This window comes from Panthera tigris, chromosome C1 (assembly GCF_018350195.1).
Source record: "Panthera tigris isolate Pti1 chromosome C1, P.tigris_Pti1_mat1.1, whole genome shotgun sequence".
NCBI classification, from domain to species: Eukaryota; Metazoa; Chordata; class Mammalia; order Carnivora; family Felidae; genus Panthera; species Panthera tigris.
The window spans coordinates 32,787,119-32,806,225 of NC_056667.1; the positions used below are offsets into that span (position 1 = coordinate 32,787,119).

At 40.9% G+C, this 19,107-nt stretch overlaps 2 protein-coding genes across 3 annotated transcripts in view; one reads left to right on the plus strand and one right to left on the minus strand.

The window, feature by feature from the left end:
• FOXJ3 (forkhead box J3) overlaps window positions 1–16,773 on the minus strand; it is a 148,751-nt gene extending 131,978 nt beyond the window's left edge. For both annotated transcript variants that reach the window (XM_042996820.1, XM_042996819.1), the window contains exon 1: window positions 16,622–16,773. The gene's annotated coding sequence lies outside the window, so the exon portion shown is untranslated. The remainder of the gene's footprint in view (window positions 1–16,621) is intronic.
• LOC122240765 (proline-rich protein 2-like) lies at window positions 16,049–16,957 on the plus strand. Its single transcript, XM_042993839.1, has one exon. The coding sequence runs from the start codon at window positions 16,049–16,051 to the stop codon at window positions 16,955–16,957; it is 909 nt and encodes a 302-aa protein (XP_042849773.1).
• The last annotated feature ends 2,150 nt before the right edge of the window (window positions 16,958–19,107 follow it).

The window sequence follows — 19,107 nt, forward strand, 5'->3', positions numbered from 1 at the left end:
TCTAAAAATTGGCAAAGATCTGGATACATAGCTCATCGGCAGAGTATTTGACTGCAAAACATGGCTAAGATCAGTGCACCTGGGTGGCTCAGTTGGTTGCGCATCCAACTCTTGATTTCGGCTCAGGTCATGATTCCAGTGTTGTGGGATCAAGCTTCGTGTTGGGCTCCATGCTCAGCATGAAACATGCTTAAGATTCTCTCCCTGCCCTCCCCGCCCCTCTCCCCCACGCTCTCTAAAATAAATAACTAAATAAACAAACAGTATTTTAAAAAATGGGCAAGATAAGTTACAAAGATCTACAAATGGCCAATAAGCACATGAAAAGATTAGTCAGCAAGGAAATGCAAATCAAAACCACAATGAGATACCACTTCACACCCACTAGGATAACTATAATTAAAAAAATAGACAATAGCAAGTGTTCAAAGACATGGAGAAATTGAAACTTAAGTATTACTAGTGGAAATGTAAAATAGTGCAGCCACTTCAGAAAACAGTTTAGCAGTTTACTGAAAAGTTAAACACAAAATTACCATATGACACGGCCATTCCACTCCTGAGATATATAGTTAAAAAATGAAAACATACATTCACAGAAAAATCTGTATACAAATGTTCTTAGTAGCATTAAATCATAATAGCAAAAAAGCGAAAACAATCCATATGCCCATCAGCTAATGAATGGGTAAATAAGATGTGCCATATCCATACAGTGGAATAGCTGGCAATAAAAAGGAACGATGTACATGCTATAACATGTTATGAGCCTCAAAAACACGCTAAGAAGCCAGTCACAAGACTACATGATTTCGTTTACATCAACAGGCAAACTCATGTTAGTTAGACTATGGATTAGTAGTTATATCAATAATTGCTATTAATTACTATTAATAATTATTAATAAATTACTATTAATAATTGATAGACTATGCATTAGTAGTTATTAGACTATAGATTAGTAGTTTCTCAGGGCGCCTGGGTGGCTCAGTCCTTTAAGCGTCCAACTTTGGCTCAGGTCATGATCTCGCAGTTTGTGGGTTCGAGCCCCCTGTTGGGCTCTGTGTTGACAGCTCAGAGCCTGGAGTCGGTTTCAAATTCTGTGTCTCCCTCTCTCTCTCTGCCCCTCCCCTGCTAGTGCACTCTCTCCCTCTCTCTTGCTCTCTCTCAAAAAATAAACATTAAAAAAACTTTAAATTAGATTAGTAGTTTCTTAGGGTTGATGGGTAGGGGAGTAAAAGCCACTGGGTATGGGGGTTTCTTTCAGAGGAAGAGGAAAATGTTCTAAAATCAGACTGAAGTAATAGTTTCACAACTCTGTGAATACATTAAAAAACAATGAGTTTCACACTCTAAATAGGTGAACTGTAGAATATATGAATTCTAGCTCTATAAGGCTTAAAAAAAAATTTAGAACTCAATCACAGGCAAATGTTCTTTTTCTGTTCAGTTCCCGCTTCCCTGGCTAGTACATCAGGAGCCACCTCAACCTCCCAAACTAGAACAGGAAGGGGAGAGTAAAAGTAATGACTTCACCAGAAGGCAACACTACAATAGCAATTCTTTTCAAATCTATAACCCCCTGAACCATTAGTGGTTCAGGAAAGTTTGTTTTCTGGTGGGCTCTACTATTTCCAAACTATACCATCTATTAATTAAACATGTTTAATGAAAATACATGTATGGTTCATAAAAAAAAGTGTTATACTAAATTCTACAGACAATCATTCTACTAGTATCTACAAATCAACTACTTAGGTCATACCTCCCTTCTCCTAAAACAAAACCAAGGCCAGGTCCTGTTATTCTCTAATAACAGAAGATTAAAAATTCATGCCAACCAACAATCACATTGGCTTTTTAAGACTATTTTAAGACTAAGAAGTCTGACCTGTCTCTTTCCCCACCACAGTTTAGGTCTGGTGTCAATCAAACAGGTGGTAAATGTTGGGGAGAGGAGCTTCTTGGCCAAACATCACAGAGCTATAGCTTCTTCCAAACACCAAACCTTACTTCCTGCAATTTATACAAACAGATCACAGGCCACCCTCTTCAAACTAAATCATAACCCAAGCAAGTAACACAGGATTCTATTTCTGGGTCTGTCATTAACTTACTGGATAATCCTGAAGCTTCAATCGCTCTACTTTGCTCAATAACTTAATCACAATTTCCAGTCTCAAAACCAAATTATGTGATCTAATAAAAAACTTTTTCCCAATTTATAGATTTGGTTTTATGATAATGACAAAAGCATATGATATTAAATGTTGTATGTTTAAACCATTTTTATTGAATGTACATGAAATATGAAAAATTCGAAAGATTGTTTGGTCTAAAAATGTTGAGCCTTTCTATTTTAAACTCTTAAAGGTATTCACTAAACAGAGGGAGAATAAGCTTTCAGAGAGGGCTGAAGTATTTTGAGGCTTTAAATTTAAACTCAGTTATATTTAGAAAGTCAAGATGCCACCTCTCTGGATCCTGTATCTTTATCTTGGGCATTTGATTCATGTGCTTTGCCTGGTGTAATTCAAAGCAAGAGATCCTACCATATCCCTAAAAAGTAAACATATCAGAATGTACTGATTACCAGAGGAATGTCCTACTGTACTGCCAATGAAAAGATGGAAAGCTGTAGTCTCCCACTGCTATAGCTGTTTAACAAAATAAAAATTACCTGTCTGGTCCCCAAAGTCAGTCTACAAACCACTTTATAAGAACCAATTCTATTCCATTCTTGAAAATCCTGACTCAAGAGTTCACAGTGAAACCTAGAGAATCTATTAAATAAAAGTATGTCAGGAGATTCTGATGTACAACTTAATTCAGGAACTATTGGTTTAGGACAAGGATAGCAGAAAGGTTCCATATCATTTACCAATTATGCTCAATTGTGCTCAACAGGTAATAGCTACCTGCAGTGCTACACCGAGGTCATGCCTAAAAACAACCTGAAATTAGTAGTTTGCCACAGACATAAATGATGGGGAAGTGGCCACATGCAAACCATCTAGCTGTCATCTGTGATCGAGACTACTGAATGGGCTTTTTTTATGGACACTTTTGGGGTAAGAGAAGAAGAAACTTAGATCTCGATTATTTACTTTTAACTGGCAGAAGCTCTGGCTGATTCTGGGAGGGTAAGAAGCAGCAAGAATAGGCTCACTGGCATATGTATCAGTATTCTCCAAAAGTACTTATTAAGCTTCCCAGTATTATACAGGAAAAAAAAGATAAAGTTTCTGCTCTCAAATTGTCAATAATCTTCTGTGACAAATGAAAATTCTACACAATTATATAAATTTGGTTCAGAAAAAAAAAGGTGGATGTGCCTTGAGGGGTTCCACTTTAGGTAAAGGTGGAAGCCAGTAGAACATGGAGTACCATGCAAAAACAACTATAATTTTTTGATTCAAGAGGAAATCAACTGTAGGTTCCTCATCAGTACATGACTAAATTAACATGTTAAGATTTCACTGGCTGCATTTTCCAGGGTGAAAAAACAAAAACAAAAATGGGAGGTGGGGAGAGGCTATATAATCAAGGCATGACCCACTGGAAGGCAAATGATCTGCTTTATATTGTTTTGTATACATCTAACATTCGATTGCTGGCTCATAGGGGGCCAGGTATATACCAAATTAACTTTTCTATGTCCCACAATGCTTAGCTCATGTTTTGTACATAATACTCTAAAAATGTATGAATTGGTGTAAAGAAGGACAACTCTTACAGATTATTTCAAAAAGAACAGTAAAAGAACTTGGTACCGAGACATGAAGGGTCAAAGGAGCGGACAGGGTGAAATTATGCCAAAAAGTAAGGGGAGGGGGGAATGTGTTAGGTTAAAAGAGAAAATAAACATAATAACCAAATGTAATATGTAGACATTGTCTGGGTACTGATTCAATTAAAAACCAACTGTAAAAAGACAAACAATTGAAAGCATTTTATTATAAACTGGTTGTTAGCTAACACCAGGAAATATTGTCAACGTTGTTATACACGATGGCATGCGGTTATGTACCAAGATATCTTTAAGAGATGTATACTAAAGTTTACAGAGGTGAAAAGATTTTCTTTAAAATAGGCAAAAAAGAAAAAGACAGTTGAGGTATATGTGACACATATGGTCAAATCTGTGATGGATAAATAGGGATTTGTTATATATTATCTACTTGTGCATATACTGAGCAATGCAGTTGTGGACCTTCCTGTTACTTGATCAACTCCGGCACTGTACAATTAATTCTTTTTCTTTTCTTAGATTTCAGGAAGCTTAAGAATGACTAGTACTTCTGAAGAAAACAGCCTAGACTCAATGAGAAGAAAACAGGCATTCATTTGTTAGCTCTACTAATAGGAATCTCTCTGAATCTACTCAAAGAACTTCTTGTAAATTAATATGAGAACTGAATATGAGCCAAGAGAGTGACTCAGCTGCTAAAAAGAAACCAAATACAATCTTAAACTTCATTAAAAGAATAGTACCCAGATCAAGGAGGGTAGCAGTCCCATGCACTCTTCACTGCTTAGTTCACAACTGGAGTATTGTGCTCTGTTTTGAGCACCAAATTTTAAAAACACTTACAAGCTAGAATGCTTGCAGGGAGAGATATCAGACCAGTGAGGAGTTTAGAAGCCCAATGTCAAGTGTAGAATGACTGAAAAAACTAGGTGTGTTTAGCGTAAAGAAGAAAACACTTCCCAGTCTTCCATGTCACCTCAACCACAGAGACCCCCCAGTATAGTATTTTCCAGAGGATTTCAAGAGTTGGTAATAGGCATTCCACTGCCAGATAAGTTTAAAATAAATATTGTTTCCTCTAATAGGTTTATCAAAATGTGCAATATCCTCAAGTGCTTTGTGATTCTTTAAGGATGGTCAGTATTTCCCAAATGTGACCATCTGTTCATTCATACAACAAAAATTCACCAAGCCGCAATTATTTGCCAAACACTCCTCCAAGTGCTGGGGATACAATGAACATTTTTAAGATTCTGGAGCATACCTTGTAAAATAGCCAACCTGAACCTCTTGATATTCCTCTAACTTCCATTGTGCTTCCATATCTCTAGGGTTTTTTTTTTTTATTCTGTCAGCCTAGAAGGTCCATCACTAATCTTGATTCAAACATTATCTCCAACACAAAGCTTTTCTGACCATAAGCAAAAACTCTCCTTTCAACAAGCCAATGGCTCCTTCTCTGTATCCGTTCTTTGTGAACAGACTATGCCTTTTAATCACCTTCAGATCTCTCATAATGCCCAGGACAGTGTCCTGCATGCACAGGTGTTCAAGAAATATTTGCTCAATGAATAATCATTGAATTATTGAAGGAGTATCTTGTTAAAGAACACAAACTAGGTCTCTACTGTTCCACACAGGACCAGAAAAGAAATGAAGTTAAAGGAAATTTTGCCTCAGTTAGAGCTAATGACAATCTACCTTACAGGTATCAGTGACTATAGGTGTTCTAAGAGTAGCCAAAGGACTATGTATCAAGTGCTTTAGTGGGAAATCTCACTGGCCAGAATGATTAATTCTCAAGATCCTAGGAACTACTGTATTTCTCACTATAGTAGATAAAAGGAAACTTTTGATATATTTGTATCAATATTAAAATTAAGCTTAAATACCCTTTCATTTACTGCTATAGTGAATATATAATGATGCCTGTTATGTGTTATTTACAGTGCTAAGTATAGAGGATAAATAACAAAAGACACTGTCTCCATCCTAGAAGAGTCAATATAAGGTTGCTCCCAAAGCAAATATGAATGCCTAGGTCATTTACCTCAGTAAGAAATGCTCCTTAGATGAGGAAATTCTTTAGATAAATGATTTTCAATATTTTGCAGGCAGAGAAATAACCATGAAGCCATTAGCTCTTCTTAAAGACATCTACTGAAACCACTAAATACATTAAGTTCTTCAAAAAAACAAAGCTAGCCATTCTGCCTTTTTAGTCAAAAACTAGAAAACAGAAGAAATTCCAGGATACCTCCATATGCCAAGGCTTATCTCTGCAATGTCACTCCCAAACTAAAACCTGTAGTCTTTTACTTGTGTAAGGACCCTTTTACTTGTGTCCCCAGCATTTAGTACATTGCCCAACACACAGCAGATGGTAATAAATGAGCCAACATGTGAGAGAAATTAATGAGCCCAATGTCCCTGGATGAAAACAGTATCTTAAAGAAGCACTAACAAGTGGTTTTTCTTATTAGAAACCTGCCAACAATACAGTACCAGACAAGTAGATCTTAAGTCTAGTTTTCATTATAAATCAAAGTGCTATTTTTAGGTCACTTATTGATAAGTAATTACTGTAAGTAAACCTAAGGTCTTGGTTGCTTCTAGGGAACTAAAATTAATTCCTTAATCAGCAGAGTTAAACGACCAAATTGTAATGCAGAGAAAAACCCAAACACTTAACACACCCTCAACTTGACCCATAGATTACAATAAAATAATTTATTATAAAACTGATTTATTAACATAACCGCCCAAAAAGGAAAGTACTTTGGGGCACCAGGGTGGCTCAGTCAGTTAGGTGTCTGACTTTGGCTCAGGTCGTGATCTCATGGTTCGTGGGTTCAAGCCCTGCGTCAGGCTCTGTGCTGACAGCTCAGCCTGGAGCCTGCTTTGGATTCTGTGTCTCCTTCTCTCTCTGCCCCTCCCTCCCTCCCTCACACTCTTTCTCTTTGCCCCTGCCCCACTAGAGCTCTGTCTCATCTCTCAAAAATAAAACGTTATAAAAAAATTTTTAATAAAAAAAGCAAACTTTGATAACACCAAGTGTTTAAACTGCTCTTCAAAAGTGTTATGATTCACGTTTTTCTAAGTTCTCATATAAACCATAAAAATCATCCTTGTTTATTTTTTCTGATTATAAAAATGGTATGAGCTCACTGTAGAGAACTTAGAAAATATAAACAGGTTCAAAGGAGAAAATAAGGACTACCCATTGTAACGGTTTCTTTCAGTCTTTTTTTCTACCCAGTTATAGCTTCTTTATATACCATCACTCTTCCTACCCAGTGGGCAAGAAACAATATCCTAACTATGATAGTAACCCAAATAGCCACAGTAGATTCATGTTCCAGGTACAATTTCTTATGTCTAAATTTTACAGATGCGTACTTCCATAAAATAAGACCAAATCTGCTATTCTGTAATTTTTTTAAGTTTATTTATTTTGAGATGGCATGTGCGTGCACAAGTGGGAGAGAGGCAGCGACAGAACAAGAGCGAGAATATCCCAAGCAGGCTCCACTTGCTGGATCGATCTCACCAACCATGAGATCATGACCTGAGCAGACATCGAGAATCGGATAAGCCACCCAGGCGCTCCGCTATTTCATAATTCTTAAAAGTGTCCCTTTTGATTCTGTCTCCTCCTTGCCTCCAGAATTCTACAAAGGAGACTCAAGTAAAAATACATCCAATGACTGGAAATGGACCCAAATTTAACAAGGGAAGAAGGTATTCTCAATAGTTTTATGTCCCTTACTCTGTTATTGTCACAAGACAAGTTCTGCTCCAAGTAGCTCAGGTCCTTTGGGGTCCATAACCTTTAAGTTCTATCTCAAAAACCCAAAGTATGTTCTTAAAACTTTCTCAGTTTCTACTAAACAGTACAAGACCAGAAACGGAATGCAGGATCTGGGTCCCAGTCTCTGCTCTACTAAACAACTGGAGTGACACTGAGTCTTAGCTTGTATCTCATTTTCTCTATTTGTCAATAAGCATATTACTTGCCCTACCTCTATTACTTGGCTGGTGGGAGGTTCCAGAATCCAACAAATTAGAGAAAATACTTTTCAAAAAGTATTATTCAAATGTAAGATGAATATTTTTCCAAAATACACATCCCCTATAATAAACTATATAAAACATGACTTCCCCATTTCATGGGGAAGGCAAAGATGCCTTTTCTGATGGTGATTCCTGTCTATTTACATGAGGATATAATACCTTCAACAGCTCCTTACAAAGGGTAGACAGGTAAAGCATGTCTTAGATTCACAGACCCAACCACACTAGCAGAAACTGAATCCATATATTATTCATCTCCATACCATGAGTCAGTCAACCTGCTCCTGACTGTAGCATATTTGACTACTATATATTTCCCGAAGTTCTACACCCAAACCACAGAAACTTTAGTCATTTTTAACAATTTAATAAGCACCCACGTACCCACCAACTAAAATCTAAGATCTTAACAATAACTTATTTTTACCTCTCAACCCCATCTCTATAAACAAACAATTTAAAATTATTAGCGAGTTCTAGTGGTCTGCCCCCCTCATCCATTCCTCTCACAAATCTGTGTCAACATACAATAAGGACAGGTCTGAACTGTAAGAAAAATTACAATTCCAATTTCTGAGATCTTCAATAAGGTAACATCAGCACTACAACAATCAGATCAATCTTATTTCCTTGATATCACTATACTACTGTCCAGGTAGGTGAATTCAGTTACAGCTTTTAGCTGTATTGAAAATGAAATGTACTGAAATGTACTGAAAATGTTGTATACAGATACACAGAGTCGTCCTGGAATAATCAACTCTACAGTGTCTCTCCCATATGTGACCTAACTCTTCAGGACCATCTCTACATAGGAAGATTATGAAAAAATAGCCAATGCTATGCTACAGTTTGAATGTGTCCTCCCTAAAATTCATCACATGTTGAAATCCTAACCCCCAAAAACGATGGTAGTAGGAAGCGGGTCTTTGGGAGGTGCTTAGGTCATGAGAGTAGAACTTTCATGAATAGGATTAGTGTCTTATTAAAGAGGCTCCAGAGGGATCCCTTGCACCTTTCACCATGTTAAGGTGCCAGCTACAAAGGGGGCCTTTACCAGAAGGCAACCATGCTGGTGTGCCTTCATCTTAGACTTACCAGCCTCCAGAATGACAAGCAATTAACTTCTGTTACTTATAAACTACGTAGTCTGTGGTATTTTGTTATAGCCGTCCAAACAGACTAAGACAGCCAACATGCAAAGTTTGTAGAGACTCTCTCTAAAAACTCCCACACAAGGACTTTCCCCACCCCCAAACTGTTAGCATTTCAACTCAGAAGAGAGTTCTCTAAGATTATGTTTCGACAATAGTGCCTCTTATTGCATTCCATAAGCGTGAGTCCATTACAAACTACTTCACCCATTGATGATGGGAAGGAAGTCAGACAGGGCAGCGTCAACGTAGGTCTGATTAGGCTAAAACGAAATCACTTCAGATTTATGGTAAAAATTCTTAAAGCAACCAGAGTGGTTTAGTTAATTATTAAAACTAGGTTTATTAAATATGTCAAAGTAAGAGTTCTTATTGAATATGGTTCTAATTATATTCTTATTTATCCTATATTTTATCTTGTTACAGTACTAAAGTTTGACACCATATATGAATCTCATTTGCTTTCTGTTTCAGTTACTTTGTTTCAATTCTATAGAAAAGTGATAACCATTTTGAAAGCCATCACATTCTCAGGTAATCAGTTGATATGTCAAGCAGAATAGCAGCCAAAGGTACCTAACTACAAAAGGTTACTTAAAATAAGTAGAATGCCATTGTTATAAATATAAATACAACATCTGGCTCCACATAACAAAGCTATTTCCATATCCCAACAGATGGCCCATAGTAATAATGCTTTGCTGATCTGGTTATAACAAATTATATTAAATCCAAAATCCTGTATAGCAGATGCCTTTTCCAATTTCAGTATAAGTCAATCTCTTTAACCAAAACACTGTGCTTTGGTTCTTGTGATTTGTGCACTAAAATCCAATTACACCAATTAAGATGGTCAAATTTTTTGACAGTTGTTACAAAATGCCACTGTGGTGTTTTCTGAGTTTTGGAGTGAAAGAGGGTAGTGTACCTCTATCTAGGACTGAAACATTAACTGCTGAAAATGGAAAACAAAAATTCAGTTATAGGAAAGCTAAGGAAGGTAAAAGTGAGTTTCTGCTGTCTTAAGCCAAGGTTTCTGAACAGTAACAACGTGGTTAAGTTACTAAAGGTTAAGTGACTAACAAAGACAACAGTGAAGACCATGAAAATAATGCAATTTCTGAGCTGAGAGGCTATTAGCAAGGACAAACAAAAAGCAGCATAAACATGTATCCCTGTGCACTACAGTATTAGGTTCACATTTTTTTTAATGTGGACACAATGTCAACTTTAATTTTGCTGTCTGTTTCCCCAACATACTCAAAATCCAATCTTCATATTCTCGTCATGCCCCCTTACTTGAAATATTACCCTCCGTTAACTCCTATAACGCAGTAAGCAGTACAATGTAGTGATTAACAGCCATGGAGTTCTGAAAATAGACTGCAGGCGTTCAAATCCTTCCTCTTTCCATCCCTACCTACACAACCTTAGGCAAACTACTTAATCTCTCTGTGCCCGTTTCCTCTCTGTGCCTACAAAATTGATAACAATAAAATCTTTCAGAGTTGTTATGAGAATTATATAAATAATAAATGTAAAGTACTTAGAACACTTTCAGACCCACAGTAAGACTTCAGAAAATGTTAGCTATTACTATTATCACTACCACTATCATCATCATCACACCCACTGATGTTCTGAAAGAGAAGGCAGAAATATGAGATGACTTATCTAAATCACAAACAAGTGACAGAATCTGGTTAAAAAAAACAACTATACAAACACACACACACACACACACGTGTTCATTTTAAGTCCTGAAGATTAAACATTAAAAATCACTGATTCACTGGGGCGCCTGGGTGGCTCAGTCGGTTACGCGTTCGACTTCAGCTCAGGTCATGATCTCACAGCTCGTGAGTTCGAGCCCCGTGTCGGGCTCTGTGCTGACTCAGAGCCTGGAGCTTGCTTTGGACTGTGTCTCCCTCTCCCTCTCTACCCCTCCTGCGCTCATGTTCTGTCTCTCTCTGTCTCAAAAATAAATAAACATTTAAAAAAAATTTTTTTTTTTTTAAATTACTCATGGGGCGCCTGGGTGGCTTGGTCGGTTAAACATCCGACTTCGGCTCAGGTCATGATCTCACAGTCCGTGAGTTCGAGCCCCGCGTCGGGCTCTGTGCTGACAGCTCAGAGCCTGGAGCCTGTTTCAGATTCTGTGTCTCCCTCTCTCTCTGTACCTCCCCTGTTCATGCTCTGTCTCTGTCTCAAAAATAAATAAACATTAAAAAAAATTTTTTTTTTATTAAAAATAAATAAATAAATAAATAATAAAAAATTACTCATTCACTAAGGGGATTTCCCAGCCCCTCTAATTATCCAGAAATTCATATAAGAATCCTTTAAGGGGCGCCTGGGTGGCTTGGTCGGTTAAACATCCGACTTCGGCTCAGGTCATGATCTCACAGTCTGTGAGTTCGAGCCCCGCATCAGGCTCTGTGCTGATGGCTCAGAGCCTGGAGCCTGCTTCCGATTCTGTGTCTCCCTCTGTCTCTGCCCCTTCCCTGCTCATGCTCTGTCTCTCTCTGTCTCAAAAATAAATAAAAACATTAAGAAAAAAAAAAAAAAAGAATCCTTTAAGTTAGAACAGCAGCACAGAGTAATAGGAAGCAATGAACAAGAAGATCCAATGGACTAAGAAGATCCAATAGCTCCATTACTGATTTAAATTTACAATCTTGGGTAAATAAACTAATCTGAACTTCAAATCGCTCATCTCAAAAAATGCTTTGCCTACATTATAGGACTGGGAATGCTGTATGGTATACGTAAACCATTAACACTACATGAATGTTCGAGGGCCGTGTCTTACTCATTTTTATATCCCTAAGGCCTAGCAGAATGCATAGCAGAGGTTACACTCTAAAAGAGGGGTGGAGGGCATCTGGGTGGCTCAGTCAGTTACACATAAGACTTCACTCTGGCTCTGGTCATGATCTCAAGGTCATGAGATCAAGCCCTGCAGTGGACTCCGCGCTGAGCATGGAGCCTGCTTGGGATATTCTCTCTCTCTCTCTCTCTCTCTCTCTCTCTCTCTCTCTCTCTGTCTCCCCCTCTGCTCCTCCCCCAGCTAGGGCGAGTGCTCTCTTAAAAAAAAAAAAAAAAAGAAGAAGAAGAAAGAGAAGAAAAGAAAAGAAAAAAGAGCTTTAAGAAATTTTTTAAAAAATAAAAAATGAAGTAAAAGGGGTAAAATTGGCAGGGTGAGGATGAAGATGAAGAAATGGAAGGGTTTTTAAAAGTATAAGAAACTCAAAAATTCAATAGATAAATGAATAAAAGGCAGCATATTATTCAGCAATAAAAGAGAATGAAATAGTATACAAACTACAAGATGGGTAACCCTTGAAACATTATGCTAAGTGAAAGAAGCCAGACACAAAAGACCATATGCTGTATGATTCCATTTATATGAAATGTCCAGAACAGGGTACAGACTTCCTTTTTGGGGATGATGAAATGACTAAAGATGATTGTGGTGATGGATAAACAACTTGATGAATATACTAAAAACTGTTAAGCTGTCTAAACCAGTGAACTGTACAGTATGTGAATTATACCTCAATAAAACTTTAAAGAATTAAGAAAAAAGTTTGCGAGAACCATTAAAGTATAAAGTCACTGGCTTTAGAACATGTTTGTTTCTTTTTTAAAGAAAAAACATCCGGGGTACCTGGGTGGCTCAGTCGGTTAAGCATCCAACTTTGGCTCAGGTCATGATATGATGGTTTGTGAATTCGAGCCTTGCGTCAGGCTCTGTGCTAACAGGTAGGGGCCTGGAGCCTGCTTCAAATTCTGTGTCTCCTCCTCTCTCTGCCCCTCCCATGCTCATGTTCTGTCTCCCAATAATAAATAAACGTTAAAAACAAAAACTTGAGTTTTCTGATATTTGAGTAGCTCTGACATGTGGACAAGAATGAGACTGGCAGAAGCATTAGGAGAAAACACTTAAAATTACCACCCCAGACCATAAGATCTCTACAAATCCTTCTGTGGAAAAAAAATCTGACATCTATTCTTATCCTTCCTTTCGAAATTCTAAGGTTAAAAATTACTTCCTGGTCCTACCTCAATAGTGTTTTCATCATGATCGTTGATTCTAAACTTCCAGACTACCTTTGATACCATGAACCATACTACCTCTCCTCTTCTTGGCTTCTGTAGCAGTAAGGTATTTCCTGATTCTTCTCAGAATGTTTTACCTGTTAGCCTATATAAAACGACACCCAAAATTCCAAACTTCAAAGTTACTTCACCAGCATACTACCAACTTCCCATCACTCATCTGCTCACCTGTTTTTTACTTCCATCTGTAGCCCTGGTCAGTGAACAATCTACATTTTCATCTGTTAATCCTATAGCAATGTACTACTCTACTCAATTCTTCATTGTCTTCACTAAGGTTGGAAAGCAGTGGTATGGCTCAACCAAAATAATTCCTATGCTATTTCTAAGTGGCTTTGCAACATGGGGTACATTTTTTTCTTCTGAACAGTCTCTGTTTTTCTAACTGTTCTGCTTAAACTAGCCCCCATTTCCAGAGTCAAACGAGCGAAGAGAGAAGGCCATCAGGACTGGCAGGAAACTAGCCTGCTACTGAAAAATTTATTGTACACAATCTAGCGTTGCCCATAACCAATCTTAGCTCATTTTCCTTCACAGTGATACTTCCCTGATTTCCCTATTATCAGTCATCCTCCCAGGACTCTAGGCTTTTTGTCTTTTAATGTTTTATTTGCATTCCTCCCTTTGCCCACAATCATTACTAAGTTGAAATTAATTTTTACTCACATATACATCTTCTTATATATCCTATGCTTCTTAGGACAGTGTAATAACCAAATATAAAAGCTCAAAAATGAGACTGCCTGGGTTCAAATCCTGGCTCTGCAGCTTACTCTATGGGATTTGGAGCAAGTTACTTAACCTCTCTGTAGCTCGGTCTCTTCATAGGAATAGTAAGACCTTATTATGAAGATTTTGAGTTAAATACAATTAATAAGCTTAGAACAGTGCCTGGGAAACAGGAAACAATAAACGTTGGCTATTAGTTTATTCCCATAATGATTATGTCAGAACCTAATCTTATTCCTAAAATTCTCAAAGAGCATTCTAGTCAGTCTCCTCGCTCCAGAACATTCAGATAATACAAAAACCTTCATCGGGAACCATATGCATGATCTCAGTCCTAGTCGTTAGAACCCAATATGGCACCTCATCAAACTAAACCTTCCATCCTTGACAGATTCTCCACAAACACCTACTCACCAATCCTGAACTCATCTGTCACTACTCACCAACACAGATTCTCTGTGCAGGCCAACAGGCTTAGTATCTTTTATAAACACTGTCACTTCTCCACCTTTGTAAACACCCCTCCTTCACCCTCCTGGAATACATCTTCTTCCCTTTGAAAATTCCTATCTTTTGCAAATCTCACTTATACCTTGAACGTTGGTTGCACTGCTATTCCAACCAGGCGTTTGATGATGCTTGATAATTATGAATGACGTCTTACATGCTGTTTCCCCAAAGAAGTTGAAGCATTTGTAGAGACCACATATTTTATTCCTTGAGTCTCTTCACACAGACTACTTCGCACACGGCACAGTATTTTGCCGAAATACACAAATGCTGACTGACTTACTAAAAAACTGTTTCAGAATGCATCAGAAAAACAGTCTCTATTTTCCACTGCCCCACCCAAACTTAGCATGATGAAAGCAGATAGAATCTGTATTTATTTTTATTTTGCACAGGAGAATACACTAACAGTTGTACCACATAAAAGGAAAATATATTCAAAGAGAACACACAATGCAAAAGAACAAATCAAGAAAAAGTGACAGTGCCAGCCATCTTGGAATCTGAAAAGTGACTTCAAAATATTAAGATTTTATTTCACCCAAACTAATGAACCAAAGAGAGCCAAAATAAACATGTCCTGACTCCATCCAAAAACTACCTAATGAAAGCATGACAAAGTCCCCGGTATCACAAAAAAATCAAGAACAAGATTCACCTCAACTCCGAGAGACACAAAAAGAAAAAACAAATCCTCAGGTGTACATTAAAAAAAAAAAAAAAAAAAAAAAACCACCAAAAAACTAAAAAAGTCAATCACATCTATATATGCCACCAAAACAGAAACATGAAGGGAGTTACTGCTTTTCTACAAATATTTGCTATGGTCTGGGAGGAATAAAAGGCTTCTCTCACTGCTACTCTAGCTACCGGGAGCAATCTGTGGTCACACAAGAGCAAAACACAGGAAGATGGAAACCTTTAACCTGGAAGAGACATTAAAAAAAAACTACCCAAAACACATGTTTCAAAACCAGTTTCAAAATACAAAGCAGCTCAAAGGTACTCAATAGAACGAAAAGAAAAGTGAAATAAAAGAGCTCCCACGAAATATGTGACTCAGTGAAAACTAGTACCCCCTTGCAAGTAAAGAGCAATGGATGGAATACTTTCATGACATGCACTCGTTCCAGTGGGAAGCAAAATAGAAGGAAAAAATAAAGTGAATGTCAGGAAAAGCCAAGATGCCCACCAACCTCTGACTCCCTGGCCAGCCCAACGCAGCTCATTCAGGAATCCAACTGAACTGCACAACACAGAAAAGGGACATCTTTGCCAGCCAAACACGCGCGCGCACACACGCACACACGCACACACACACACACAAAGTAGAACGGAGAAGTGAAAACTATACACCTCAATGCATCAGCAGCTAGAGCCCACTCTTTTAGACGAAGCAACAGAGAAAAGAACAAGAACAGCTAAATGGAGAGGAGGAAAGACGTCTCTGAAAACTAAGCCCTGTCATGTCCCCTACTGCTCTCAATTTCCGAGAGTACAACTCTTGCTTTCTCCCAGCTAACCAACAGTCGGCCTCTCAGCAAAGCAAACTGACCCTAACACCTTCCACGCCACGGGAGGAAATCAGAGAGGAAAAACCACCGCGTAAACCTCCCTCCTCACCAGCTGCAAAAAATGGAGGGGGGAGGGGGGAGACACCCTACCACGTGGGCAGGATGCAACACACACAGGGCAGCAACACGTCCGCATGGAACGGCGGCCCCTGCCCCAATGCCGGCAGAGGACACGCCGTCAGGATGGGTGGGAACGGAGGCCCCTCGCGCGGGCCTCACCCAGAAGGGCACCCCTGAGACGCGACATATTGCCCGACCCGCCGGCCGAAAAGCACCCCAAGCTTGAAGGGAAGAAGCTGCCATGCCGAGGTAGGGGGCCAGCCCAGGCCAGGGGGCAGGTCGCGGAGAGGAAGAGACGGCCGCTGTCCTCGGACTCGGCGCCCCCGGGAACCCCGTCTGGCTCCCCCGGGCCCCGCCTGGGGGAGGGGCCGGAGGCGCGGAGCTGCCGCTTCCCGGCTGAGGGGCAGCAGCAGCTGAGGAGAAGCGCCGCGGGGGAGGGAGGGACCCAGCCCTCGCCACCCGCCAAGCCCCAGCCCGGGCCCGGGCCCCCCTGCCCCGCCCGCCACCCACGCCGCAGCGCGGCCGCGGCCGAGAGAAGGGAGAGGGCGTCTCGCGGAGGGCAGCCCCTGCCTCCGTCCCGGGAGATGCCCCAGCCCCGCCTCCTCGCCCGCCGCCCCGGCCCCGCCGCCCTGGCGGCTGGCACTCACCTCAAGGCTGCGCAGGCCGGGACGGCCCGGCCGAGCCCCCGGCCGCTGCGTGCGTCTCCGCCCCCGGGAAAGATCCCAACGGCGCCTGGTGCGAGCGGCCGAGGCCCCGAGCAGCGCCGAGAGCGGCGGCGGCAGCGGGAGCAGCCAACATCCGGGGCCGCGCACCCGGAACTACTTCCCGACCCGCTCCCCTCCCGCCCCCGCCGTCGCCTCCGCCTCTCGCGACGTCGCTGCGCCACCGGCACGGCGTCAGCGGCGTCCCCTCCCCTCCGCGGTCACCGCCGCTGCACCGCGCGCGGGATCCCTCCGCTGGGACAAGTAGTGCCCCTCGACTAGGGGGGCTCTGCCTCGGCGAGGCGGGTGTTTTGGAGCGGCCGGCAGCTCCGAGGGAAGTGGGGTGTCCGCGCATCAAAGTGGAGACTAGGAAGTGTGGGAGAGGGCTGTGGACAGCAGGGACCTGCGGCCTTGGACCCTGCTCACAGATTTCCCAGACCCCGTGCTCCGGAGTGTTGACGCCTCGTGACCTTGCCCCCCACCCCTTCCCAGCCACCTCACCGTAGCGACAGGCCCCTCGGCCTCTACGGGGAAACCAGACCCCTTTTCCAACTTCGCACACCGCGAATTCTACGGGCCCCAAACAAGGGCACCTTGGACCTTCGGCTCACCCTTCCTTTTAGAACCTCCCAAGTCCCGGGCTCTAGGCCCATCTCTGCCGAGGCCATACCCTGCCCTAGCCTTAGTTTCCTTCTTAAAGCAGCTGGCATTCTAAAGGCCCTTCTTGATTCTAAAGTTAGTTGTTCAGCTTATGGTCCTTGCTATCAACAGGTGGAGCCTACAGAAGGGCAGTTTGGACGACTTGTGAACTTTGGAATTTACCTCTACGTCAATCTTCACTGATTCTTTCTCTAAACTATTAGCACTGCTAATCTGCCCTGTAATTTCACACTTAATTACATTCAGACCTCTAATTTGCTGTTGCTTCATTGGGTTAGTCACATACATAAAAGCAAGCACCCAACATGCTTTTGAACTCACAGTAGGTGCTCAGTATTTGGATACTCGGACATTTGTTAGATGAATACTAGCTTAATCGGATGAAGGAAATAGGGGAGGCTTGAGTGAATTGGCCCTGGGAATCTTTCTGACATGGTCCGGTAGGGATCAGATAAAGACCTCAAGTAGTTAAAGAGCTGCGGACCCAATTGCCTCAGCAAACACGGAACACCTGCCATTTGCCGAGCATTTCTAGGCAATGGGGATTCAAAGTACTCCGATGTTCCTTTTCTATTTAAGACTCTAGCAAGAGTCTGAAAATAAAAAGATTCATTCATGCATTTATCTAACAAATATTTGCTAATTACTGCTAATGTTGTCAGACACGATTTTAGTGCTTGGGATGTATCAGCCAAATAGGAGGACACATATCTTTCCCTTTTGGAGCTTTCCTCTGTTATGGGGAGGAAGGCGATTAACCTAACAAAAAATTATTTGGTGTATTAAAAGGTATTCAGGGGGCGCCTGGGTGGCGCAGTCGGTTAAGCGTCCGACTTCAGCCAGGTCACGATCTCGCGGTCTGTGAGTTCGAGCCCCGCGTCAGGCTCTGGGCTGATGGCTCGGAGCCTGGAGCCTGTTTCTGATTCTGTGTCTCCCTCTCTCTCTGCCCCTCCCCCGTTCATGCTCTGTCTCTCTCTGTCCCAAAAATAAATAAAAAACGTTGAAAAAAAATAAATAAAAAATAAAAGGTATTCAGTGCTATAGGGGAAAATAGACCAGAGTAAGGTACAAAGAAAACTGGAGGATGGTGGGGCTTGGGATTTTTTTTTTTTTTAAGCAACAGTTTATTTATCAATAAGATGTTTATTTGTTCACCAAATACTTAAGCCAAACCATGTGTTAGGTGCCGGGGCTTGAGTGGAGAACACGCTCAACAAAGTTCCGACCTAGTGGACTACCCAGCTAGTGGGGACCACATACCAGGTACTTTCGCGTGTCCTCTCATGCAATGCTTTCGCAAGCCTGTCGGAAAGAACTCCTGTGCTCGTTTTTGCTGCTGGTGAAATTGCAGCTCAGAAGAGAATCACCAGCTGGGGAGAAAAAACAGCCAGGGTTCAAACCTAATGTCTTCAGAGTCTAACTCCCTTTCTAGCTTCCCCTCAGCTTCATCTCCTGTTTCTCCGTTTCATTATACCTTACCTCTTTCATCATGGAAATGCAGGTGTTAATCTAGGCAAGTGGCTTTAGGCCTATATTGGGGCAAAAGGGAGGGGAAAAAAAAGGAAAATATATTTAGAGGAGGAGAGGGAAGACTTCTCAAAACATCTAGACTCGTGGAGCAAAGTAATACAGGTAGCAAGAGGGTTTAGTAGAAGGGAAATGAAGGTAGATTCATAATATCCCAATTCTGGTTTTAGAGGATGGTTTTAAACAGCCATTAGAGCCCAATTCATAAGGTGACTTTAACGAGAAGCTTGAAAGAGGTAAGGGAG